This window comes from Leptonychotes weddellii, chromosome 15, assembly GCF_054177405.1.
Source record: "Leptonychotes weddellii isolate Sample4059 chromosome 15, ASM5417740v2, whole genome shotgun sequence".
Classification (NCBI taxonomy): domain Eukaryota; kingdom Metazoa; phylum Chordata; class Mammalia; order Carnivora; family Phocidae; genus Leptonychotes; species Leptonychotes weddellii.
The window spans coordinates 2988767-3015793 of NC_138383.1; the positions used below are offsets into that span (position 1 = coordinate 2988767).

The following is a 27027-nucleotide window of genomic DNA, read 5'->3' on the forward strand; positions in this document are numbered from 1 at the left end:
GACTAGTGGGCGCTGATCTGCCTATAGCAGCCTGTGTTAGGACCATGGCTGGCCCTCCGCCTGGACACACAACGGCTCCTCCTCTCCTCTAAATACAACTAGGCCCCGTACCAGCCCTCCAGATGTCACCCTGCAGAGACCAAAGTCAGACTTCACATGGTCCACAGGTTCTGCTGTGGCAAAGGGGCCAGAAAACTCACAGAACTAGAGAGTTTCGGGGCCTAAGAGAGCAGGGCCAGGCTTTCTCCCTGGTCCACGTTTCCGTGGATGTGTTCCGTGGAACCCACGCTAACTCCCCAGCTGTCGTGGAGGATTCTTAACCTTCTAACCTTCTAACACAGAGTTGGAAAATCCTGGATAAATCCAAATTAGCTTTCTTTTAAAAACAATTATTATCATTAGAACGTGAGAAGACACTGCAGCTGCCGTTTATTGGCCACGGGCTTAAAAGTGGAAATTCTCTAAATCTCCCCACATCCACGGCCACTTCCTCATAACTTTCCTAGGGGACCTTGAAACTACCTGGGTGGGTGGAGGGGATGAGACATTCAAGTCTCATGAAAGCGCAAGTACTACGGAAAATGCTTCCTTTAGAATTTCGTTCTGCACCCTGCGCTTCCCCCTTCCTTCATGATTTCTCTATCCTTCAGCTCCCCGTGCCCCAGCACCTATGAGAACACCGTCAGTAGGTACCAGACAACCTTTGCCACCTGTTATTCCTCCCTCAGGAGGGAGCGAGCCATCTCAACATTCTCATCCAAAAGCAAACATCTTCCCCACCAGCCGGCAGCCACTCCTTTGCCATCCCTGTCCAGTCTGAAACACCCCTGGTCTCACTCTTTGGGGTTTAAAACAAAGCTAGGGATGCTGTTTCCAAGAAGGCCATAGCGGTGCTGCTAACTTCCCCGCAGGTGCGCAAATGCCCCTACAAGGAACCAAGCATGGGCTCAGAAGGACGCGTCCACCCCTTTCGTGCCTCTGAGCCTTTGCCCACTCCGTTCCTTCGACTAGAACACCCTTCCTCCCGTTCGCCACATGCTCCCTAAAGACCCAGTTCAGATGTCCCCCTCCAGGCACGACCCCCTTCCGGTCCTGCAAGGGCACCAATGCCACCAGCCGGCCCCCTCCGCGTGGACCCGCGGCCGGCGGCGGAGGGCATCACCACCCCGTCTCACGGGCGAGGACGCTGAGGCTCCCGGCCCACCTCCTCCGCGGTCGCCGCCGCCCCGGCCGCCGCTCCCGCTGCTCCTCCGGGATTTTGGGCGCCCTCTTACGCGCCGCCGCCCTGGTCACCGGCCCGGCCGCCTCCATCACGGTGCCGCTCCCTCCGCCGCCGCCGGCCAATCGCAGGCCTGAACCCGTCCCCGCCTCCGGCCGCCGGCCAATCACAGGCTCGGGCCCGCCCCCACCCAATGGAGGGACTGCGCGGCACGGCTGCCCCGCCCTGTCCGGTCGCGCGGACTCCCAGCCCGCACTCTGGGCTCCGCTGGGGTGGCGGGGACTTTGTAGTCGGAGGAAGGCCTGGGGGCGGGGCCGCGGCGGGGGCGGGGGCGGGGCCGCGGCTGCGCGGGCGCCCTGGGTTCAGAAGCTCTGTGTGTCCGTCTCCAGCAGCCCACTTTTGGAGAAGAGCAATGTCCCGAAGGTTACAATGTCGGTAAGCTGTAGCAGTTAGATCTGAGCTCGGTTCGTCTAACCCTATTCAAAGATAATTTTCAGGAAAAGATGTAATCCTAATTCTCATTCGGATGTAAATACGGACAAGAGATAAAGACTTACTCTACTCCTTAATTAGCGAAGCTATCAGACGATGTTAGAACCGGTTCAAAGATAATAGAAAAGGAGACCTATTTATAGATGAGGAGCACTGAAATGAATATCTAAGTTGAGGCAAAACTAGCTTTTCTGCAGGGTGGGGGTGGGGAGATCACTGAACCCCTAGAGAGACCATCTGCACGCGGTAAAAGAGACAGAGTCTGGAGTCACATAACAGCAGAAAGGACGTATGGTAGACGATGCATCGTGTTCCACTGAGGCACGGATTTTTTTTTCTACACCCCAAGTCTGTGCTGTGCAGTAACTGCAGAGTCCCCAGGCTCACAGGGCCTGAAGCCATCTCACAGATGGCCCAGTTCCCAGCACCTGGGTACAGTTCACAGTAAATGTGGAGGAAGGGGGCCTGAGCAGGGAAGAGAAGTGTAGCTGGGGCCCAATGGTGCATGAGCACCTGGCTCCCGGGGTCCCAAACAGACCAGGCTTGGCCTCTCGCCGTTGGCAAAATCCAAAGGCAGAGACAGGAGTGGTGGGGAAACGAGAAAGGAATTTATTTCAGTGAGGCGGCAGCCGGAAGACAGCGTCTCAAAGACTGTCTCCAAAGTGCTGAAAACACTTCTAGGTTTATATAAGGACAGTGTGGGACAAAGGTGGGTGGGTACGTGCCGGTGGGCAGTGAAGGTCAGGTTGATCATTGTCTTAGGGTCAATCATTGCGGGGTCTTGTGGGCTCAGGGCAGTGTTTGTGGCTTAAGGGGGTAGTTTAGGTTCCCACCTTGGGAAAGGGATACTTTGCCAGAGTTAAGGGTCTTTTGCCAGAGTTAAGAGATAAGCTGCAAGGAAGAATTTAATCAGAAAGTACAGACTGAGGTCAGAATAGAGGTGGTTGACAACCCCTTTCAGAAGCAGGAAGTCCAAGGAGGCCAGATGCAGGGCTGGGGCCCACAGGGCCAAGCTTGGGCCAGCCTGAGGCTCTCCTCCCCCAGCCACCGAAACCCCTTTGTGTAGCTGGGAGTGTCCAGCTCTGGGCTGCAGCTGCTGCCCAAGCCAAGTTGAGAGGCCTCTTTACAATGGTTGCAGACTTTGAACTTCGTGAGGCCCCAAGCTTCCATAAACCCCAAGCGTGGGGTGATGACTAAGGCTGCGGAATATGAGCTGGAGCAGGAGACAGCGGTCCATGGGGAGGACAGAGAGTGCAAAGCCCTGGGAGGTTGGCCAGGAGAAGGGGGAGCAGGGCCACGAAGCTCACTCCAGCTGTGATCAGGTGAGGCCACAAGATGTAAAGTCTTGATTTGTTCTGTACTTAACCAGCTCTTCGCAAGTGCTTACCTGCAGCTTCCTGATTACATAAATAAACTTTTCATCCCAACAATCAAAATGTAGTTCTTAGGGATATACTAAACAGCCCTTAGGTAATGCTCAGTCTCTGGGGGAAAAAATATGCCCGGGTCTCTCTCTTCTGTTCGTCTGCACAGCATTGGCCTCTGGTCTAGGGGGACCGGGAAGAGCGGGTCCTGTGGCCTGTGTGTTGGCTCCTGCTTGCTGCCTTCCTGGCAGACCCCTGTGGCTCCTGGTCTCCGTGGGGATCAGGACGAGCCTGGAGGCCCGCACATCTGCCTTGAGGTCACATTGGTCCCTGCTGGGGCTCCAGTCCCCTCTGACATCTGGCTGGGCCCTCTAAAACCTTAACCTTGTAAGATTTCCAGATAAAATCCAGGACGTGCTCCCCTGCACATGGCCTGCCTGTGTGGCTCCGTCCGTGGCCTCGCGCCCACTGCGTGACAATACGTGGAGTGCCTGTCCTCGCCCGGTCCCTACACGCACATTACCTGCATTTTCTCCCTCTAGGAATGTAGAGTGCTGCAGATAAAGCTAATGTCCCTTTCAACCCACCGCCCTGCTGGTTTCCCTGCCTTCTGTCCCTCAGAAATGCCCCTGTGTTTCACCAGTTTCATCAGTCGGGCCTGTATCCTTACAGATGTTGTAAATCCTTTCACACACATGTATGCACCTGGAACATGGTGTGTGGCTTATAAAAATAGTATCATGCTGTACAGATTACTCCATGTCTTGCTTCCCCCCACCCCGCCATATTTTTTAAATCAAGCCATGCTGATTTATGTGGCTCTAACACGTTCATTTTTGCTGTTGTTAAATAACGTTGCCTCTTCAACACACCAGCGTCTGCTTACCCCTCCACCCATCAGCAGACATTTCCACAGCAAGCTTGTGTTTGCTTTCGTTTTTTAAATGTTAAAAGGAATGTCTTCGTATAAACCTTCTTGGGCACGCAGAGGGTTTTTGTTTTTGTTTTTGTTTTTTCTTTTTCAGATACAAACACAGGAGTTGCTAACTAATCCCGTGCGCATTTCCAGACTCAACAGTCAGCCCCTAAGGAGCTGGTCCAAAGGGGCTCTCACACTGACAGTGTTCCCTGCGCTGGGGAAGTCTGCCTCGCCGCACGCCTCTCTCGGCCCTGGTATTGGCTAGCTTCCGGATTTTTGGCTCACCTGATGGGCGCACATAGTTGGATGTTTTAATGTGAGGCTGCGCAGCTTTTCTACTGCTGGCCAGCCATTTGGAAATGAATCCTTCCTCCTGAGACAATCTTGTTGGAGTCGTTGCCCATTTCTGCCGGGGTTTTTTCCTTACTGATGCAGGGGAGGGTATCACATGTCCCAGATACTTACTTGCTTTGTATACATGTAAACGGAGCAAATACGTGTGCTGCGTACCTTTAAAAAAAAGAGATTTTATTAATTTATTTGAGAGTGAGAGCACAAGCAGGGGGGGAGGAGCAGAGGAAGAGGGAGAAGCAGGCTCCCCCCTGAGCAGGGAGCCTGATGCGGGCCTCCATCCCAGGACCCTGGGATCATGACCTGAGCCCAAGGCAGATGCTTAACCAACTGAGCGACCCGGGTGCCCTATGTGCTCTGTTTCTTTTGAACTCTTTCAAGGTATCTCATAGGATTGGTATTTCGGATCCGAGATGGTCAAATTATTAACATTGTTTCATGACTTTGCTGATTTCTCCTATTGAGGAGGGCTGTCCCAGCTTTAAGGTCAGGAAGATGTTCTCCTACATTTTTAGCTAATAACTGTCACATTTAGTGGTGGGGTGTGTGTATTTTGCAGATATATAACTTCCAGATGCCTTTGGAGGTAGGTCTTTAACATGTCATCTCCCTTTTCTGTTTTTTGGCCTGTTCAGATTTTTCTTTCTTCCTGGGCCAGTTTTGCTAATAAATGTTTTCCTAGAAAAGTGTCTATTTCATTAAGGTTTTCAGATGTGGGGTATTAAGTCCTTCCTGATCATAGTTTTTAATCTCTTGGTTATGCCCTCTCTTTAATTTCAATGTTGTTTATTTGTGTCTTTTATTTTTTCCTTGCCGCTTTTTGCTAAAGGACTATTTTATTAGTCTTTTCAAAACACCAGCACTTGGGTTTGTCCTATTTTTTGGTTTGTTTTCTGTTTCCCTAACCTCTTGCTTTTATTTTCTTTCCTCTTATTTTCTTTGGCTTTATTCTCTTGTTCTTTTTCTGTTTCAAAAGTGGACAGTTTGGTTCACTTATTTGTAAATCCTTGTTTTCGTATAAATGCAGCAGGGGAATGCATGTCTCCCCGAGAATGCCTCACACCGTGTCCCACAGGTTTCCATAGGCAGCACTGACATTTCCATCAAGTTCTAAATACTTCACAAATTCTGTTAGCTCCTCTCTGCACCACCCAGAACGGCCCTTGATTTTGCTGCAGCAGAACTCATCAGTCTTGTCTGTTATGATTAGTACTTTCGTGTCTTTTTCAAAATGTATTTCCCTGCCCCAAAGGCATGACCATATGGAATGCTCCGTCCGGTTATTTTCTAGAAGTGCTACTGTTTTGCCTTTCACCTTCAGATCTGCAGCTGGATTCATTTTTGTTTATGACATGAGGGAGGAGGGCTCATTTTATTTTTTATCATGTAGATCTCCAGTCAGTCTGTGGTTTCATCCAGTGCTCTGCAGGGCTCCTTTTTGGAAAATCAGTGTCCATACATGCTTGAATCTGTTTGGGGCTCTGTGATGTTGTGATTTCATAATAAGAAATGTGTATTTGGGGGACACCTGGGTGGCTCAGTCGGTGAAGTGTCTGCCTTCAGCTCAGGTCATGATCTTGGGGTCCTGGGATCAAGCCCCTGTTGGGCTCCCTGCTCAGTGGGGAACCTGCTTCTCCCTCTGCCCCTCCCCCTCCCCTTCTCGCTTGCTCTCTCTCTTCTCTCAAATAAATAAATAAAATCTTTAAAAAGAAAAGAAATGTATATTTGGCCTTCATTTCTGGCACAGCGCTCCTAAACCCTTGGAATTTCCTAAGTGATAAGAGCCAAAAAGGTGTCTTTTATTAATTATAATAAGCCCCTTTCAGCCACACCAGGGTTTATGTCAGGGAGAGGGACTTCCCAGACTTTTGGAAAGACCCTAAGCATGGGGGCTGGTTTGACCTGGAACCAACCTTGTTGAGAGGGTTGGAACTTTTGGGACCAGGCCCCCCACCTCCTGGGAGGGGAAAGGGACTGACACTGAGTTCATCACCATGGGCCAATGATTTAATCAACCATGCCTATTCACTGAAGCCTCTGTACAAATTCTGACCTCCGGGGCTGGGAGAGCTTCGGGGTTGGTGAGCCCATGGAGGTGCTGGGAGGGGGCACACCTCCCCCCCACCCCCCCTCCAGAGAGCTCATGGAACCTCCACCCCCCCTTCCCACATCCTCTGCCCTATGCATCTCTTCCATCTGGCTGTTCCTGACTATAGACTTTTATAATTATAAATCTCGTGCCCATCCAGTCCTGCCTTGGTGTTTGCTTCTTGGAAGGCAAGAACCAACACACCGTGCACAGATTTAGATTTTATATCATCTGAGTGATATTCTGTAGTTCTCCAAACAGACATCCTGCACACCTGCTGTTAGATTTACCCCAGTAGGTGAAGGACACGTGTAAGTGGCATCTCCGATGGGCTCGATATGGCTGCACGTTCTCTTCCCCTCCTCCCAACAAAGGATGGAGTGTAGTACCCACCTCTCTGGGCTGACTGGTGGAATATGGCCAAAGTCGCTGTGCTGGGACTTGTGAGTCTAGGTCTCAGGAGGTCGCGCAGCTTCTGCCCCTGCCCTTGTGGCCCCCTCTGCTGAGAGCACCGTGCTGTAAAGAAGGATAGAGGACAATGTGGAGAGAGGTGGCCCGACGTCGGCCACCTGCCCCAGCCCCACGGCAGACCCAGCGAGGGAGCCCAGCGAGGCCAGCAGAAAGAAGCACCCAGCCACCCTCCAGAGTCATGAGAAACAATGAGTTGTGGGTCTGTTTAAGATACTGAGTGTTTTAAGTGGTTTATTATGGGGCAAATGATAACGACTCTGGCGTTTGTTTTCAAATTTCACTTTCTGTTTGTTGCTGGTACCGTGGTTTTGTATATGGACCCTACATCTATCAACTACTAATTAACCTGCACATTCTTTGGGATTTTCTGTGTAACTCATCAGCTGCGAATAATGGCAATTTTATTTCCTCCTTTTCTAAATCCTCACATCCTGCATTGACTTTCCCTTCCTTACCTCACTGGCCGAGACTTCCAAAGCAATGCCGAGTAAGTGTCCTCGCAGAGTCCCGGCCTTGCCCCGGGTCTCCAGAGAGAGCTTTCCACACTTCACCTGGAGTTACGTGCTTGTTGTCAGTTTTTCCGCAGGTGGACTTTATTAAGCAAGGGAACGCCTTGCCAATAGGAGGTTTACCAAGACTCTTCCATCCTGAATGGACATTGGGTCTCATCAAACACGTTCACTGTAAGTCCCTGTTAATGTGATAAAACACATTGACCTTACGATGTTATCCAGGCCTGTCTTCCCACAATAAACCCACTTTGCTCGTGACACGTCCTCTTCCCTCCTACTGTGGGCTTCACAGGCTGATGCGGATTTTCCCTCCTCTGTTTGAGCGAGGGACCGGCCCGCACTCCCCCCTCCCACAGTGCTCTCCCAGGTGCTGCCGTCAACATTATGATCATCTGAAACAAGGTGGGGAATATGCCCTCTTCTCTTTTCTGGGAGAGTCTGTGCAAGATTAAGCTTGCTTGTCCACAAACATTTGGTAAAAGTTTACTCATAAAACAATCTGAGCCCACAAGTTGATACTGTTAAAAGCTTTTTAATTACAGAGTCTATTCGATTCTTTTCAGATCTTCCCTTTCTTCCTGCATCACTATCGGGAGTTGGGTTTTTTGGAAACAGGAAAGTGCTCATTTCATCTCATCTTCCAGATGCGTTACCATAAAGTTGTCCCTCAAATTCACGTCCTGTTTTCCGTGTCTACAGCATCTGGAGTGATGTTTCTTTTGTTTCTCTTCCTATTTCATTGTTTTTTCCTGTTATCTTTGTTGTTTCCTTCCTCTTACTTTCTTTGGGTTAATTTGATGGTCTTTCCCTAAGTTCTTGAAGTGAACGCCCGTTTCATTGATTTTCAGCCCTTCTTCGTCTCTGATACTTGAGCGAAGGTAACACATTAAACATGGCTTTAGGGGCGCCTGGGTGGCTCAGGTGGTTAAGCGCCTGCCTTCGGCTCAGGTCATGATCCCAGGGTGCTGGAATCGAGTCCCGCATCAGGCTCCCTGCTAGGCGGGGAGCCTGCTTCTCCCTCTGCCTCTGCGTCTCTCTCTCTCTCTCTGACTTTCATGAATAAATAAATAAAACATTTAAAAAATAAAAATAAATAAATAAATAAATAAATAAATAAACATGGCTTTAGTATAGCCCACAGGTTTTGGTACATCGTGGGTTTTTTTTTTTTTTTTCATTTTAATTAATTTCAAAATGTATTCTAACTTTCTTGTGATTTGTTTTTTAATCTATGGGTTATTTCAAAGTATATTTCCTAACTCCCAAACATAGGGGGGTGCCCTAATGTGCTTTTTTGTCATGGATTTTTAGCATCACTGAATTATATATTTGAGTATATAACTGAATATATGCAGAGAAACTACTCTGTATGATTCAGTCCTTCGAAAGTAGAACTTGCTGTATGGCTAAAACCAGGTGAATTTTTAAAAATAGGCCATGTGCACCTGAAAACGTGTATTTTGCAGTTGGTGTTCTAAAAATGACCATTAAGTTAGATTTTCTTATCATATTTCTCAAATCCTCTATTTACTGATTTTTTTTAAGAATATGATTCTAAGGGCACCTGGGTGGCTCAGTCATTTGAGCGTCCAACTCCTGATTTGGGCTCAGGTCATGATCTCAGGGTCATGGGATCGAGCCCCAGTCCGGCTCTGCGCTAAGCACAGAGTCTGCTTGAGATCCTCTCACTCTCCCTCTCCCTCTGCCCATTCCCATGCTTGCACACGCACTCTCTCTAGAATAAATAACTAAATCTTAAAAAAAAAAAAAAGAATGTGATTATTCTATCAGTTACTGAGAGAGGTGTGTTAACATTTCCCACTATGATTCTGCATTTATTTTTTCCTGTTCATTTGCCTTTACGTATTTAGAGGCTGTGTTATTAGGTACGTGTAGACTTTAAATTTACCTTCTCTCTTCCTGGTGAATTGACTGAGCAATCATCGTGAAATGACCACCTTTGTTTCTAGTAATGCTTTATGCATTAATGTCTACTTTGTCTGATGTGATAGTTTTGTGGGTTTGTTTGGTTTTGTTTTTTTTTTAGAGAGAGAACAAGACAGAAGGCACTCACACATGCATGAGCAGGGTGGGGAAGGCCAGAGGGAGAGGGAAAATCTTTTTTTTTTTTTTAAAGATTTTATTTATTTGAGAGAGAGAGAGAGAATGAGAGAGAGAGAGCATGAGGGGGGGAGGGTCAGAGGGAGAAGCAGACTCCCCGCCGCGCAGGGAGCCTGATGTGGGACCCGATCCCGGGACTCCAGGATCATGACCTGAGCCGAAGGCAGCCGCTTAACCAACTGAGCCACCCAGGCGCCCGGGAGAGGGAAAATCTTAAGCAGGCTTCACGCTCAGCGATCAAGCAGGGGCTCGATCCCAGGACCCTGAGATCATGACCTGAGCCAAAGGCAGACACTTAACTGACTGAGCCACCCAGGCGCCCCCAAGACATCTTTTTTAATATATATACAGGCACTGTTTGTTTAGAATTACCACCCAATTTACCATTTTGTCATTCATGTCTGTGTTTCTGACCTTCCCTCTGGAATCACATTCATTTTGTGCAGGTTTGCCATTGTCAATGGCTCCCAAGTTTTTTTGCTTGAAACTGTCTTGATTTTTTATGCTGTCATTGGGAACGGAACTTTAGATCAACAACTGTGACTTTTCAGTCCTTCAACTGTGCCCTTCCCCTCTCACTCGGCTTCCACTCCTTCTGTCCAGAGGTCAGCTGTCGGGCTCATTAGTGCTCCTGGGAAAGAAAACATTCCCCTGTGGTTCAGCTTTCCTCTTTGTCTTTGGTTTGTAATGGTTTCCCCACCGTGTCCATGCTGGGCGTGCCCTTGCTTTCATTCATGCTGCTGGGGATTCACTGAGTTTCTCGAGTCTGTGCCTTCGTGACTTTCATCCATCAGATGAAAGTCTCAGCCGCTTTCTTCTCAAATATTGTTTCTGTAGCATTCTTCCGTGTCCCCTTCTGGCACTCCAGCCACCCACACGTTGGGCTTTCTCACTGTCCACCCCGTGCGGATATGTTCTCCATTCTGTATTTCCCCTCCCTTCATCTCTCCATGCTCCTTTCTGAATATCTTCTTCTGACTCATCTTCCAAGTCACTGATTTTTCCCTTCAACTCTGTACAACATGCTGGCATGCTCCTCCACAGAGCCCTTCGTGTCTCTTCTTCTGTTTCTCACTTCTGGACGTTCCTTTTGATTGATTATTATTAATTAGTATTAGTTTCAAGTTCTCTGCCACAATTCTGTCTTACCTTTATCTCCTCAAATGTAGCAATTGTGATAATGCTACTGTGAGTTTCCCACCCAACCCCCCCCACCCCCCGCATGGCAAGCATGCAATACACACTTGTTGGATATTTTTAGTAAGGAGGATCTCAGACCAAATGGACGGCTCATTTGGTGGCTATCTCAATTAAACCTTTGGAACGTTTTCTTATCTTTCAGCAAGGAGGTTTCCGAGTTATCTAGAGTATACAGACTTCTACTCTTATTTGTGAAAATCTCTAAATTGGAAATTTCTTGTCCTTGCCTGACCATCTGCATAAAGAGAAATGGGCTCTGCTCCATTCTGCCCTAGGAGGAGCTAGTTACCAGGGCCAGCTGATGTAGGACATCTGAGGTCACTATGCCTTTCCAAGCCCTACTCCAGCTGTGTGGGGACATCAGAGAGAAAGGCATGGTCCTCAATTAGCTGTTCCTTGTGGACTGCTTCCCTTGGCACCTGAGTCAGCCTCCTGCGTTTGTGTGATCTCATCCAACAATTGGTTCCAAAATGCTTGTTAAGTAATGCTCTTGGAAGAACTAAGCCTGACAATCCCATCCCACCTCACTGAACCCTGGGCCCTGACCCCCTCCTGAGCCATGCCCAGAATAATGAGCCTGGCTCTGAAGGTCGCCTGTCTGGAGCTCCAGGACTCCCCAGGCCTCAGCGGAGAAGGGCAAGGCATTCTAGTGTGTGTGTGTGCGCATGCACGCGCATGTGTGTTTATAACTACTGAGATATAATTTACAAAACATACAATTTGCCCGTTTCAAGTGTGCAGTCCATGGTTTTAGTATATTCACCCAGTCACATGACCACCCCTACCATCAATTTTAGAATTTTCATCACTCCAAAAAGAAAACCTCATCCCTGTTAGCACTCACTCCCTTCCCCCAAACCTCAGCCCCTGGAAACCTTTAATCTACTCTCTGTCTTTATGGATTTGCTGGTCAGGACATTTCACATAAGTGGAATCATATAATATGTGGTCTTTTGTGACTGGCTGCTTTCACTTGGCTTCATGTGTTTGAGGTCCATCCGGGCTGTAGCAGGTTCACTACTTTCTTTATAGTTGAGTACTTCTCTATCGTACAGACAGACCACATTTTGTTCATTTATTCATCACCTGATGGACTTTTGGATTGTTTCCACTTTTTTTATTATGAATAACGCTGCCAAGGACATTCATCCACAATGTTTTCTTTTCTTTTGGGTATACACCTAGAATTGGAATCGCTGGGTCACCTGTAGCTCTATGTTTAATATTCTGCGGACACGTAAGACGGTTTTCCAAAGTGGCTGCACCATTTTACATTCCTGCCAGCCGTGTCTGAGGGTGCCAGCCTCTCTCCATCCTTGCCAACATTTGTCGTTTTGATGACAGCCATCCTGTTGGTTGTGAAGTTGCATCTCACTGTGGTTTTGACTTGCATTTCCCTGGTGGCTAATGATACTGAGCATCTTTTCAGGGATTTATGGGTCATTTGTCAGTCTTCTTTGAGAAATGTTTATTGAGACCCTTTGTCTATTTTTTAATTTGTTTTTTTTTAATCATTGAGTTGCAAGGGTTCTTAATGTACTCTGGATATAAGTGCCTTATCAGATCTATGATTTACAAATATTTTCTCCCATTCTGTGCTGTCCCTTCACTTTCTCAGTCATGTCCTTTGAAGTCCAGAATTTTAAATTTTGGCGGTGTCCGATTTATCTATATTCCCTTGTGTTACTTGGGGTTTGGTGTCACATCTAGGAAACCACCGCCTGATACGAGGTCATGATGATTTACAGCCATACTTTTTTCTAAGAATTTTGTACTGTTAGCCCTTATATTAAGAACTTTGATCCGCTTTGAGATAATTTTTGTATATGGTGTAGGGTAGGGATCCAGCTCCACTCTTTTGCATCCGGAGGCATCTTGTTTTATTTATTATTTTTTTGTTACCTTTTTGTTGTTGTTGTTGTTTTCATGATCTGGGAGAAGGTCTCATTTTATTCCCATTACTAGGGCCCCAAAAACCCAGTTTGCCATCATGCCATTGCGTTCTCGCACACGTGCGTGCACACACACGATAACCCCATAGGATGGGGAGTGCACGCCTCACCGCTCCCACCCCTGACTACGGAGCCTCCTGAAAGTCGTAGCATAAACAGTTTTCTCCTTTAGCTGAGTCATCGGCTGTCTCTACGCCTTTTTGCTAAAACACTAGTATTTGTTTTGCAGCTGAGTTTATCAGGTCTTTTCCAGGAATGGCTAGTCAATGCCTTACTAGCCAAGGTCAGGGCACAGGAGAAGGGGCCTATGCAAAATAAACAGTTTTGTGGGGGGGAGTCAGATGGAGCCCATAACTAGGTGCCATGTATGCAACTCTTCTGAGAAGGCTACAACCACGTCGGACTGCAGTTAACATCCCCGAAAAGGCCTCTGGAAGGCAAGTACCCCATCTTATGTGTCATGATGCCCCCAGCACCTAGCACCACAAAGCAGGTGCAGGGTAAATATTTGGAGAGTGAGAAATGCAATCAGGAAGGGAGTGGAAAGACAGTGGCAGGAAAGGCTGGGTGTGGGGGGAGCTCAAAGCGCGAGAGAAGGCATTGTGTGGGCTTGGGAGCAGGTACTGCCTCGTCTCCCATGTTGGCTTGGCGGGGGATAGAACAGGTGTTAACAAAGTCCGTGTGACTGTACCCCAAGGCAGTAGGCACCTGGAGGAGGCTGACCCATTCCTTCCATACATCTTTGGGGAATACCCTCAGCCCCTCCTCCCAGCTGCATAGAAGGCACTTCCTTCTATGGATGGCTGCGGCTCTGTGGAGGCGGTGTCTGCTCTTTGTCTTATAGGGAGCAGAATTGTAGTGTCTGCCGGCTCCCACCTGGCCCCAGCCCAGAGCTGAGCACAGGCTGATCCTAGAACCAGGCAAAAGAAGGACACTGCACTCCCTGCTGGCCATCAGGCAAGGGCCCTGGCTGCTAACCCAGTTGACAAGCCATAGAGAGAAGAGAAAGGAACATCTGCTCTTCACGGCTTGAGCACGAAGGAAGCTGTTGGTGGGGGTATTCAAGCCTGCAGATCACTGTAGTGGGTTGAGTTGTATTCCCCCAAAAAGTATGTCTGAGTCCTCACCCCTGAGACCCATGACTGTGACCCTACTTGGAAATAAGGTCTTTGCTGATGTAATTAAGGATCTTGAGAGGAAATCATCCTGGATTCAGGATGGGCCCTAAATCCAATGTCAGGTGTCTTAATAAGGGAAAGGTCTGACAGGCACAAGAAAGAAGGCCACATGAAGATGGAGATAGGCAAAGATCAGAGTGACTCAGCCACCAACCACAGAATACCAGGACCACTGGAAGCTAAAAGAAGCAAGGAAGAATCCTTCCCTAAAGACTTGGGAGGAAACAGGGCCCTGTCAACACCTCAGTGTAGGAGTCCAGGACTCTAAAGCTGCGAGAGAATAAATGTGTGTCGTTTCAAGCCATCGGGCTTGTGGCGGTTTGTTACGGCAGCCCCGGGACCCAGATCACCCTTGCCCAAGCCCTGCCTCCTGCCGGCCGCTCGCAGGCTCCGCTAAGCACAGGGTGCCCAATGCAACCATGTCCAGCTGAGCCTATAAAGTGTGTTCCCCCGAGGAACAAGGCCGTTCCAGGCCCAGGCTGTGCCCACTGGCTACCTATGTTCCCAGGTGCCAAGCTGGGGACCCCCAGGCTTCCAACGGGCAGTAGGTGGGGTGCAGGGATGGGGAGAGGAAGGAGGAGGATTTGGTTCAAGGAGCAAACTGAGGAGGCCGTGATGCTGAGACACGTGGTCCAAGTTTAATGTTTTCTGAAAGAGCATTGGGGACAGCACAAAGCAGGAGGAGGGCACTCTGCTCACCAGCACACCCAGAGAAACTCCATTTTTCAAGTCTGACCAGCAGAAGTCCTTCAGAGGGAAGGATGTGCAGACCCCAGACCGGGTGGCAAGGCCCAGGGAAAGCAGAGGAATGGGTCAAGACCAAGGGTCACCAGGCGGTGGGAAGGAAGGTTCCTGGAGGGGCTCGGGGCCCAAGCAGGTAGGAGCAGGACCCTGGCCCTGGGCATTAATGGAGAGAGGCAGGGAAGGGCCACCCAGCCAAAGCCACCCACAGGCCAGAGCACCAATTCCAGGCAGCAGCCCCTTCGGGCACGTCTACACCCCACCTCAGAGAGAGGGTTTTGCCTCCAGTGGTTGAGACATGCCTTATCTCCTGGGCAGAGGGATGGTGCCCCACGGGGGCTCCGAGACAGGTAGAGGGGGAGCCTTCCAGCCCCTTCCGGCTCTTCCCTGCTCTGGGGCCCAGAGGAAGCCCCTCCCATGTTGTCTTGGGCTGCTGACCAAAGAGGCCTGGGGGAGAGCCCTGGGGCTGCCGAGTGTTGAACCCTCTGGGCAACAGGACTCAGAGATGGTGTGCAAGGAGGTTTTGTAGAAAATATTATCTAACCATGACCCTGCTACAAAACGAAGGCCGCAGTGCCTTCCGTGGCTGACCTGTCTGGAAGGAGGAACGCTGGGGTGACAGGCATGAAGGCCCTGCGCAGGGCTCCTGGGCAGTAGGGGGGCATGGAGCAGAGCCGTGCCGGGAAGGATGGCTGTGCCGTGGATGTATTGAACTTTGCTCCTCATGGAGACATCTGCAGACCCAGGGGCTCCTGACGTCCCCAGCTGCACTCAGGAGTCTGTGGGTTCCGGCAAGCAGGCTGCTTCTCTCAGCCCAGAGACCAGGGCCAAGGGCTGAAAGCTGACATTCGCTACCTGAACCCGAACCCCCTCACTGTTGTGGCTCAGAAATACCAGCTGAACCCGCAGGCAAGGCCAGGATGTCCCCCAGACGTGGATGTCAGCTCAGCTGTTGTCCAAGAAGGCTCATACGTGGCCTAAGAGGGTCCCCACGCCCTCCACCCCTCCCCCCATGGCCCACCGCGACTACTTCAGGTCTTCTGGAACATGCAAGTCAGGCGAGAGCAGCCTCCCCGGGGAGTCAGTGCCGCTGGAGCAGAGGCAAAATTACACCTCCCTTTTCCCACATGGCTTACCTTTGCTCCTTTCACACACTTTAGCATTTCCCTCATTATTTCCAGCCCTGGGAGCAAGGAGGACTCTGGGACACCCTGCCGTGTGGCAGCCTGCCCGCGGGGTCGCCTAAGGATATGCGCACGGAGGGGAGCTGGAAGCCCCCCCACCACTCCTCGCAGGTGCCTGCCCGCTAAGCCCACCCAGGAGCCTGCGTGGCCGGCAAGCACAGCTGCTCTTGCTTCCCCTTCCTTGAGGGGCGTCTTGTAGAAGGCCGCGAAGCCGGGGCGGTGGGGTGGGGAAGCCAGGCCTGGGGGAGGGGCTGCAGCGAGCGCAGCGTGGGGCCGCGGGGCCTCCGGGCTAGGGCTCCGCGGCGTGCTTGACCAGGTAGCCGCTGAAGGTGATGTAGGTGTCAAACTCGTCACTGAAGATGGCGTTCTCCCGCTCGCCCTTGAAGAGGCGCACCCAGACCTCGTCCTGGTCCCGCAGCTCGAGCATCAGGCTCTGGCTCTGCATGATGCTGCGGTCGCTCACCTGGGCGTACAGGATCACCACCTCCTCCCCGTTCTTCATGATGTGCAGGTACGTCTCCTTCTGGTTCCAGGTGTGCACGTTGAGGCTGAAGAAGTAGATGCCCGGCACGTAGCAGTAGAACTTGCCCGTGAACATGTTGAAGTGGCCGTAGAGATTCACAAACTCCGTGTCAAAGATCACGGTCTGGTAGTAGTCGTTGCTGTGCAGAGGCTTCTTGCGGCCCACCGAGAAGGCGGCATAGTGGTTCTTGCAGCGGTCCCCGGGGGCCCCCATGGACCCCTTCTGCCCTTTGGGGCCCACGTGGCCCCTGGCGCCCACGGAGCCCGTCTTGCCGTATTTCCCTTGCAAGCCTCGGTCTCCCCGGTCACCCTTCTCACCTAAAGGGACAGGAAAACACGTGGTGTCAGGCAAGCTGACCCAACTGTAAGGAGTGTTCTATTTTCATCCAGAAGCAATCATTTCCCCCCGCTCTGGGAAGTCCTGGCAAAGAAAAGGGAACATGGGGGTTTGTCCAAATGCAACAGGCACTGCAGCCAGGCGCATGGAGGACTCGGAACAAATGAACTGCAGATGTCAGGCTCGCCCCGGAGCTCCTCAGTCAGATCTCGCAGGGCTGTGCGAGGTTATCTGGACCACGGGGGCCCAGGGCATTTCAGAAAGCAGGCTGGGGGCGGAGGGGGCGGGGCCCACTGAGCCTCTTGACAGAGGTTACAGAGGCTCGGGTGCAGCCTGGGGTGAGACCCTCCTCCTGTCCTGGTCCTGCGGGCCTCTTTCCAATCTCTCCTCCCGGCGAGGGGGCAGAGCCTCAGGTGGGAGTTTCTCCTCCTTCACCTCTAGAGGATAGCCTGCCCCTGCGCCAGGCCCTGCGGGAGCCATTCTGCACCCACCTCATCCACCCTAACCGCTGCGTCTTCTCCCCGCTCAGCACAGAGCCACCCCCCACTCCCGCCCAGGGGTAGCTCCCCTTGGTGGCTTTGCAGCCGTCCGACCTTTCAAGATGGTGATGTTGATCTGCGGCATGGGGATGGCCTGGTACACGGGGCTGCCAGGGTCACAGCAGCGAAAGCACCGGGAAGCAGGGGCCTCCTCACCCTGCCTGGGGCTGTACTTTCCATGGTTTTCTTCATCCCTAAGGGAATAAAGGCGTTACAGGGAAGGCCACGAGCTCTGGGAGCTGGGACCTCCTCTCTCTTCTGCTGCCGGAGGGTCTGGTCTACCTGCACGCCTTCCCTCTGGCCTGGACGTGCCAGACTGTGTGCTCTTTCCCTGACACGGACAGCGGTGGCTCTGGGCGAACTCTGGGACCCTACATGAAGTTTCCGGAAGAGCTCCTCTGCCTTCTGCTCATGGCAATACTCGTGATGGAAACAGTGACTACCAAAACGGTGCTAATTTGAGGGCCCCACGAGACAGAGGCTGCTCGGAGAGATCTGCCCCTCCGGGAGGGGTTTCAGATGATGTGTGACCAAGCCGTGGGTCCCCTTCATGCCACTGTGATTCCAGAAGATGCGACATTAAGCTGACTCATTTGGAAATGATCTCCGGGATTCCTTGGAGCTGCAGCCCCTGGAGAGCCACTCTACTGTTTACTAGGGACACCGGGCAGGGTGGCCGCTGACGGCTCCACGCTGCCACCTTGTGGCATCCGCTGCTCGTTCTGGCCTCTGCTCTTTGCTCCAGGCTCTGGAGCTGTGACATTCCGAGACGGTCCCTCCATCTCAATGGCCGCTTCCTTCTCTACCTCTGCTCCTGCTTTTAAAACCCAGACAATCCAGGAAATGGGTCTGTACCCCCTAAATTCACGCCCCACAAGCACTGGACTCCCAGGTGGACCCCCACCTCTCGCCGGAAGTCCCCATCTAGGGTCAGCAAGCCCCACAAAGGTGATGTGTCCAAAAGTGTCGGCCCGTCGCTCTGCCCCTGGAAACTTCTCTTTCCAAACCCTCTTCACAGCACCATCACTGGTTGCCCAGAATGGAATCTGAGGCTCATTCAAGAGGTCTCTCCAGCCTCGCCACCCAATTCTGAGGATCACAAGGTCCTGAGCAGTCAGCACGCGCCCCCCGACCAAGGTACCTGCAGAAGATGGGCCTTCAGGCCTCCCCATCTCTGGGGGACCGTTACCATTCTGACTGCTCTCCTGGAATCCGCCTCTCTCCACACCTCCCATTTATCCTGCCTCCTACAGCATTCTTTCTGGAATGTCATGACATTGAAACCTCTCCATGACGTCCCCACCTCCTTCATGATAATCCCTCATGACTCCCTGTAGGATTAAGTTCAGGAGAGACCCCTCCCCACCAGGCTCATCTCCCCTCCCCTTCCCACCCTCCAACATCAACCCCACTACCCCAAACCCACCTAGCATGGCCACACCCTCCTCCTGCACTTGGGATGCTCCCCAGGCGCAGGTATCCTTCAAGATGCGGTCACTCCTTTGCTCATTCTCTCCCCCCACCCCCACCACCCCCAGCATTGTGGGCACACTTGTACTACAGAGCCTACCTCACTGCTCTGGGTCATGTGTGTCTGCTTCCCCATGGCCTCGGAGTTCCTGGAGGCCAGAACTGTCATTTGTGCATGTCCCCCAGTGCCTAGCAGATGGCCAGATCAATAGTAGGCACTCAGTGTTGATTGAATGAAAAGTGAGGAGAGGAGGAAGAGAAGGAGGAGGAAGGGGAGGAGGAGGAAGGAGAGGAGAAGGGGGAAGAGGAGGAGAAGGAGGAAGAAGAGGAGCAGGAGGAAGAAGCGGAGAAGGAGGAAGAAGAGGAGGAGGGGGAAAAGGAAGAGGAAGGGGAGAAGTGAGGGGGGAGGGGAAGGGGCTGAGGGGGAGGAGATGATGGATGTCAATGTGTCCCACCCACACCATACTCTGAAGATAGCCTGAAGCCTTGGGTATCGAGTCAACCCAAAACTCAAAATAATGAAGAAATTCAAAGCATCAGCCTGTCTCCCAGGTGTCTATGACCTCACATTTGATGAATGACAGTTTCATGAGCAATCCTAAGCATTTTGTGCATCCCTACTAAATATTCCAAATAGCCCAAAGTCTCTATATTATCGAAGGTCACATCCATGAAGAGGATGCCATTCAGGAGAAATTCATGACTTTCCGAGAAAAGCACAACTTCCCTGCCGGCCCTGAGCAATCCTCTCGCACTGGCAGCCTGATCAGATGGTTAGGGTCCCCGGACCAGCTCACGGCAGCGTCCCTGCCTCCTACTTGTAGGTAGCACTCAGAGCCCTGGAAGATATTCTTGAAGGACAAAGCTAGAATAGAAGGACAAACAGAGGGCTGGGGTTGGGGTTTGGAGGAAGTCTTTACCTAAGGATGTGGCTGCAAAACTGTACAGAAACCCAGTCCCTCTGGGGTTAGAGCAAGGTGGGTCACTGTCCTCACTTTCAGATAAGGCCCCGGGGTCACTGAAAGGAGAAATGGCTGGGCTGTTCTCCCGGACCAGCGTCGGCAAGGACACTTCCTCAGCTTTGGCTATGGCTCCTTCGCATCCGGCCCCGAACAAGCCCCCCTGGGGTGCCCTGGACCCCAGGCTCAACCCACCCAACCCAAGCCCCTGCATCCACACCTCCCCGTCTCTCACCTCTCAGCGTGGTCCAGCGGCGGCTCCCTGGTCCCCTCCTGCTCCTGCAGCTCCTGTGGACCCCGTGGCACACGGCCCAGCGCCGGGCCACAGGCGAAGGCCAGCAGCAGGCAGCATGCCAGCACGAGTCTCAGTCCCCGGGAGCCCATCTTCCTGCCGGTCCCTGCCGGGAAACACACGCGGGGAAGGACACGGGCTGGGGCGGGCCCCGCAGAGAAGCCAGCGCGAGCTGTGGCCAGACTCACGAAACCCGGAACGCTTTAGCCACGGCACCTTCGGGGGGGGCGACCACACACACGTACGCTCACACTCACACACTCCCGCACGTTCTCCACGCGCTCATCCGCGTACGCTCACGTGCTCTCGAACTTACAACACGTGGGCCCGTAGACTCAGTACTCACGCGCACGCACCTCACACGTGACAACGTTAGCACATACATGCACCTCCTCTTGCACTTACACGCTTGCACCATCCTAACACATTCACTCATACACACTCATACACCTCAGTGCACACACACCCGTGTGCATGTTCTCACCCGCTCGACACATTCACACACTCCCACACTCCCACACACGTTCGGCACACTCAGTACCTGTCTGCACACTCTCACACACGTGTGCCCACGTGCACACTCGCACACCCACATGCTCTCACACGGCCGCACGTGCGCGCACACATTTGGCCCATGGAGCCTCAGCCAGCTGGGCTGGTGCTGAAGCTCTCAGGCGAAAGCTCTGGACAGCTCCGCAGCCAGTATGGAGGACAGTCCTTCTAGAAAGACGTGTCCACTGTGGGTCCCCAGTGAGCCCATTAGGGGGCAGTGCTTGGGCTCCAAATAGGCAAAACATCCCATCCCTTTCCACCGTTGGAGGCATCTACCCCAGCTAACTCGGGGAGCATTTTCCACAGTCTGGAGTCAGAAGTCCCGCGGGCCTGGCTGTTCGCGGCGGGCGGGGAAACCTCCCCACGGCAGGAGCGCGTAACTGGTCAATCCAAACCCATCTTGGTTCACCAAAACATGCAGTGCAGCACCTCACAGGCCCAGTGAGGACAGAGAGTTCAACCCTTTCAGCTGCCCCGTGAGAAACGGAGGTCTGGGGGAGTAAGAACCACCCACCCCTCGAAAGCCAAGTTGCAAGTGGGATCCAGGTCGCTACTGAGAGGCAGATCTCGAAAGGTCCCATGTCTGATTTTTCTTTAATTCCTCTTTTATGTTTAAGGACAATTAAGTCCCAAGACAGATTTCTTTTTTTGTCAGGAACCATCTACGCAGATGAATGCTCCTTTCGTTGGCTGGGGGAGGCCGTGGGCTTCCCTCAAACACCCCATTGCTCGGAGAACTTCTAGCTGGTGGGGCATGACCTTGTAGCTAGTAGGTCGACTTTTGGGCTTTGTTCTTTACTCTGCATGTCGGTGGACTCGCTGTTACAGTGCTGAAGAGAGGCTGCTCTGGGAGCCCTCCCTGCTGGAGCCCCCAAGCCAAATCAAGAGAACATGGGGGAGACAGAGAGCTGGGAACCAGAGCCCTGGGACAGAAACAGCAGGAGCCAGAGGCTCTCTGGATGGATCCTCAGAGATGTGATGAGCCTCTGAGCTAGGGAGGCTGCCTCCCCAGAAATCCCTTCCTCCCTTATCACCCACACCTCTGCTGGGTCTTCAATTCTCTGCATGACTCCCCACCTCATCCACTGCAGTGGATCAGCGGGGCCTCCTCACCTTTGAGTTCTCTACCAACCAACCATCCCTCCCAAGCGTCAGGGCCCAGAGACCTGCCCAGTGGTCAAGAGACTACTTGGACCAGCCCCCCACTCAGAATCTCTACTGTACAGTTTATGTGAATTTATAAAATACATATTAAAGTTATCTACCTATCCATCCATCCATCCATCCATTTGTCCATCCGTCCATCCATCCACCCATCCATCATTTCTCCTTGGCAGAGCATGCATGACACCCCAGTCTGTCCCCACTTTTCGGCACCCCTCATCTTGTGCTCAAGCTCCCTGCTTTGCAGACTTTCATGTACACACATACCACCTGGGAAATCTGGTTACAATGCAGATTCTGATTCAGCAGGTCTGGGACAGGGCTTGAGGGTCTGCATTTACCAAAAGCCCCAGGTGCTGTTGGTGCTCCTCGGCCTCGGACCATGCTTTTGAATCCCAGCTTCCAGCCACTCCCCTAAACTCCTGGCATCTGTCCACCCACACACAACCTGCTCCCCTGGCCAGGAGTTCCCATTCTCCTCCTCTCTTCTATTAGAAACCAGCCTCATAGGACCCACAGCTGCCCCAGGCGCTATGCTGAGTGTCCAGGCATCATCTCAACTGACTCTTCTGACCTTATAAGTCAGGGTTAGGTCTGAGAACACTTCCTAATTAGTCATTCTTACCCCACCAGCGGCCTCAGAGGGGCCTGCGGTGAATCCTTCAAGGAGACAATATTCATCCATTATTATACCAAACTTACAAACGAGGAAACAGAGATGTAGAGTTGATTAGCCTCAGACCGCCCAACCTCTAAGTGGGGGCTGGAGGGGGCAGTGGATTTGATCTCAACAGGCTGCCCTCAGACCATATCAGTACCCTACCTGGTCCTCAAGACCCAACTCAAGCACCTCCTCTTCCTCCCGAGGCCTTCCCAGACCCTCAGTTGGCAAAACCTCTCTGTCCCCTTTTCAAATTTTGTTTTTCCTGTTGTCTCATTCTGCAGAGTTTTGCTTGGCCTATAAGATTCTGCACAGCAGACCCTGACCTCCTGGTCTTGTTCATCTTGGACCAGCCGAGCATCCTGCAGCACCCTGAACTTGATCGCTGCCCAAGAAATGTTTGTGAAATGGACTTTTCTAAAGTTGTTTATTTCCCTTTTTCTGTATTTCCTCTGTTTTTCCTTGGCACGTCAATAATTACTCTTTTTTTTCCCCCCTCCTTTAAATGCCAAGCTTGCATCACTTGAAAGGAAAAGAGGTTTTCCTTTCTTCATTTTTTTTTTTCTGAATCCAAAGTAATATATATTCATCTTGGAAAAGTCAGGAGATAACAACAAACACACATAAAAAGCTACCTCGGATTCTTTGGTCCCCAGGGTTTCTCAGCCTCGGCACTATTGACATTTGGGGCTGACTCACTCTTTGTTGTGGGAGGTTGTCCTGTGCGCTGCAAGATATTTATCAGCATCCCTGGACTCCATGCACTGGATTCTACTGACAACCCCTGACTCCCAGTTGTGACAGCCAAAAACGTCTCCAGACTTTGCTGGAAGTCTGTACCCTGGGAAGGCAGAAATCCCCCTAGCTGAAGGTCAATGCTCTAGCCCCAGTGGGAGCACCATTTGGCACATTGGTATGTCTCTTCCTAGTCAGGACCTGGATGCAGCCGCCTTTGGGGTGATGATATCAGTGGGGAGGGAGCCGGCAAGGAGTCAGAAGCACCAGGCTGACAAAGTGAAGGGCAGCAGAGGCTGGTGGTTCTCCTCAAGAACCTCCTCTTTGGGGCCAAAGCAAACCCTGAGTGAAATCTTTCCTTCTTCAAAAATATCTGAAGAGCCATTTTACCAAGTCCCACAGAAAAGTCAGCATCATGACATTATGATCATTTTAGTCACTTTTGGGCAAAAACAATATTGCCCAACATCCAACCAAACTTGGCTCCAAATCACTTTTAGTAATTTCCAGTGAAATGAAGTCACCAACAGAGGGCGAGGCTTTGCCCCCAGGAAGGTTCGCTCAGAAGACCACGTTGCACCCAGCGAAGGCAGGGCCGGGCCCCCGGGACTTCTTGGCCAGTGGTGTGTAACCCTCACCATCTAGCCCACACGGTCCAGTCTCCAGGCTGTCTTGCAGTCAAGGCATCTGAGGCCAACTGCAACGTGACTCAAGTTCCTGACTTGCCGTTCTCAAACCTTGTGAAGAAATTCGTTTGCCAAATCCCATGGCAACTCCATGAACACCTTTTTCCTCCTACTCCCTGCCCCAGAAGGCCCGTGGCTCCTCGGCTCCTCTCCCATCTAGCTCCAGCTTAGCCTCCCCCCAAGAGGAAGAACCCCCTTTGCAGGACTGGGGGTGCAAAAGGGGGAGCTGGGCCACTTACGGGGTCTGAGAACACTTCCTCGTTAATAATTTTCATCCCTTCTCATGGGATGGATGCGGGGTGAATCCTTCAAGGAGACAGTCTTCAGATCCACACTGCAGTTTCCCGGTGTCTGTTTAAGATCCGTCCCACCGCCCTCCATGTTGCCCTGCCTGGGATCTGCCAGGAAACTCCCAGAGCCCGGGCGCCACATGTTTGGGTTTGGCCACGATGCCACACCCAGCCCAGTGCCATCTGACAAAAGCATTTATAAACATGGTTTTCCCTCTTCCTTAATCCTCAGCGGGTGACCAGCTTTTCCGGGAGGCAAGAAGCCTAGGATCTCCCTGGATAAGAAGTTTAGAAGACAAGGGGCGCCTGGGTGGCTCAATCGGTTAAGCGGCTGCCTTCGGCTCAGGTCATGATCCCAGGGTCCTGGGATCGAGCCCCACATCGGGTTCCCTGCTCAGGGGGGAGCCTGCTTTTCCCTCTCCCTCTGCCTGCCTCTCTGCCTACTTGTGCTCTCTATCTCTCTGCTAAATAAATAAAATCTTAAAAAAAAAAAAAAAAAAAGAAGAAGAAGTTTAGAAGACAAGACATTTCCTCCCTCTAGGCAGAACATCTTGCATGGGCCTAGACTCACCAAAGGCCCACGATGTGCCCAGCCTTGTGTCGGAGCTCGGGAGAGAGCGATCCTACCATATGTGAAATTCCCTCCCTGACCTCGAAAAGATTACAGTCCAGTGAAGAGACAGATGTGCACTCAATCGCAGCTCAAGACAGAATGGCGAACGTGGGATCAAAGTGGTAAGTGCGTAACGAAGGTTCAAGGGTCCAGGGCGACGGCCGCTGGGCCACGTGTGGCTATTTCATTTTAAACTAATTAAATACAATTAAATAAAATTCGAAGTTCAGTTCCTCGGCCACACTAGGCGCAGCCCGAGACGTTGGTAGCTGCATGCGGTTGGTAGTTCCCACGCTGGACGGCACAGAACAGAGTGTTCCGATCATGGCAGGAAGTTCTATCGGACCAGACGGTGTCGGGGGCGGGGGGAGGAAGCAGGGCTCAGAACAAGCCGCCAGCCAGAAATCTGGGAGTCGTTTGGGCTTCTTCCTCTCATGCATCCTCCACATCAAATCAGTCACCCACCCCCTTTAATATCTCCTGAAGGTCCCTCATCCTTTCTGCCATTTGCCTCCAGGTGATGGTTTCCAGGAGCTCTGGCTGGGGCCCAGACCTCAATACACCCAAGACAAATATCTTTGTCTGGCTTTTCCAGTGCCTGGACATTACCCCCAAAATCTTACACAGGGCTCCAGAGGAAGCTGGCATAAAAGGGGGCTTTCTCCCACACCTCATGGCTTCTAGGCCAAGAATGCAAGTTAGCGCGGCACGCGGTCACTCCTTGTTTCAGCGTGGCGTCAACCGTGCTTGTGCAGCCGCGGCCCCCTCCGCGCATCTGCTCCTGCCACCTCCCGCTCCCCGGCATCCTCCCAACCAGAAAGGAAGCTCCCAGGCTGCGCCCCTCTGCTTTGACATCTGCTGGGACTCTCCCACTGAAGAGCTCAGAGCTCTCCAGCAGCTGCAGGAAGCCTGGTCGGTTTAGATCCGGGGGTGCCCAGGAAGGAGAGAGCGCCATGTTGGGGTGTCCCTCTGGCCCTGATGACCATCACGTGACCCCTGCTTTCCTTCCCCAGAAGCCGTTCGTCACGCTAACTCTCCTCTCACCAAACTCCTCTGGTGACGGGAAGGAGGGAGGCAGAGTGACTTCCAGTTGATAAACGGCGTTTGCTCACCAGTTTCAGAAGCCCATTTAATATCTAATTTCCCCTTCTGTAGCCGGGCAGCCTAGCTGGCCCCAGACCCTTCCTGCCCCGCGCCCCCCCCCACCTGCCCCTGCCCCGTAAAGGAGGCAGCGGTGGGGGCATGAGGACCCCTTATTAAGGGAACGTCGGTCAGTTCCTGCCTGGACAGAGTGTTCCGATCATGGCAGGAAGTGCCACTCCTGAATCTTTCTTTTCCCTTCTCCAAGGAGCTGGCTTAGAGAAGTAGGATTTACTTTTTAAGGTTTTGGGGTTTATTTGGTGACCTCCAAAGCACACGGCCAGGGGTGGAGATGGGGTCTTTTGGAGCTACTTACTGGTTAATAAGCAAGGGCTAACTCTTCCCCGCCTAGCAGAGAGGCTGGCTCGGGACCAAACAGTAAAGAAAAGAGAAGGCAAGCGGTCCCCCCATCCTAAAACTTCTCCATCTCTCCTGAGCCAACAGTGCCTCGGCAAGGAAAGGCTCACCTGGCGCCGAGAGCGGGCGCGGGCTTCCGCCCAGGCCCCGCAAACAGCGAGACCACGTGGGCTGCAGGCGTCGGGCCTCCGGGGGCACCTGGCCAGCCCAGCCTCCCCAGCTCCGAGTCCATCCCAGTGCAAACAAAGACCTCCTTGACTAGAGCACTGTCCTTAGATCACCTCCCAGCTGTCAGGCCTTGGGCTGCAGGCTCGCCCTTGCTCTGAGAACTGCATGAGAGAGAAGAGCCCCCCACAGCTCGTGCCCTGCCGTGAGCCTGCTCTGCAGGTGGCCTGGCCCAGGGCCCGCTTACCCACAGCGGGGACGCCCTCGGGGTCTATACAAGCAGTACTAATGTCTTCGGTTCTTCTGGGACCTAGACATCACCCCAACATCCCACAGACACCCCCCGAGGAAGCGTGGCAGAAGATAGAAATTTGTCCCAAACCCAGTGGCTTCTAGGTCACGAATATAATTTAGCTCAGCATGCAAACAGTGCTGGGCCGGCCACCTCCTCTTCCGTCCCTGCTCCAGCTCAGCCTGTCTCCCAGCATCTGTCCTTCACTGTCTGTCCACTGTCTCTCCCTCAGGGACAGGTGTCTCCCAGACTATGGCCTCGGCCATCAGCTCCTCCCCCTCGAAACACACTTTTCTGTCACTTTCTACAGTGACACCTCCCCAGTCCTTGTCCCCACCTTGGCCTGGCCAAGGAGCTCTCGGCCCGCGCCCCCCAGAACAGTGGCCACTAGCCCCTGCTAAATATAAATTCATTAAAATTAAGCAAAATGAAGAATTCTCAGCCGCACCAGGACGTTTTA

The 27027-nt window shown here is 52.2% G+C and overlaps 2 protein-coding genes and 1 long non-coding RNA gene across 16 annotated transcripts in view; 1 reads left to right on the forward strand and 2 right to left on the reverse strand.

The window, feature by feature from the left end:
• ENGASE (endo-beta-N-acetylglucosaminidase) overlaps window positions 1–4401 on the reverse strand; it is a 12204-nt gene extending 7803 nt beyond the window's left edge. For 2 of the 5 annotated variants that reach the window (XM_031041587.2, XM_081804342.1), the window contains exon 1: window positions 4280–4401. Coding sequence is in view for 2 of the 5 variants with exons in the window: in XM_081804341.1 (XP_081660467.1) it covers window positions 1205–1311 (107 nt within the window). In the remaining 3 variants the exon portion in view is untranslated. Of the gene's footprint in view, window positions 1–1204; window positions 1362–4279 lie in introns of those variants that run through there. The other 3 variants (XM_081804341.1, XM_006745514.3, XM_031041586.2) reach the window with 2 other exon arrangements.
• LOC115944938 (uncharacterized) lies at window positions 1551–4377 on the forward strand. Of its 2 annotated transcripts, none has more exons than XR_014140348.1 (2): window positions 1551–3033; window positions 4101–4377. It is a non-coding gene; the product is annotated as an uncharacterized LOC115944938 (long non-coding RNA). The 2 variants fall into 2 exon arrangements; XR_004079431.2 differs by having other exon boundaries at window positions 1551–1654.
• Window positions 4394–27027, reverse strand: part of C1QTNF1 (C1q and TNF related 1) — a 29732-nt gene continuing 7098 nt past the window's right edge. For 2 of the 9 annotated variants that reach the window (XM_031041589.2, XM_031041593.2), the window contains exons 2-4: window positions 19856–20018; window positions 17246–17385; window positions 14485–16633 (exon numbers count right to left, since the gene is read on the reverse strand). In XM_031041589.2, coding sequence (XP_030897449.1) covers window positions 16083–16633; window positions 17246–17385; window positions 19856–20004 — 840 coding nt within the window. In that variant the 5' untranslated portion in view covers window positions 20005–20018 and the 3' untranslated portion in view covers window positions 14485–16082. Of the gene's footprint in view, window positions 4505–6784; window positions 6951–7184; window positions 7597–14484; window positions 16634–17245; window positions 17386–18095; window positions 18545–19855; window positions 20019–22988; window positions 23893–23949; window positions 24200–27027 lie in introns of those variants that run through there. The other 7 variants (XR_014140347.1, XR_014140346.1, XM_081804346.1 and 4 more) reach the window with 7 other exon arrangements.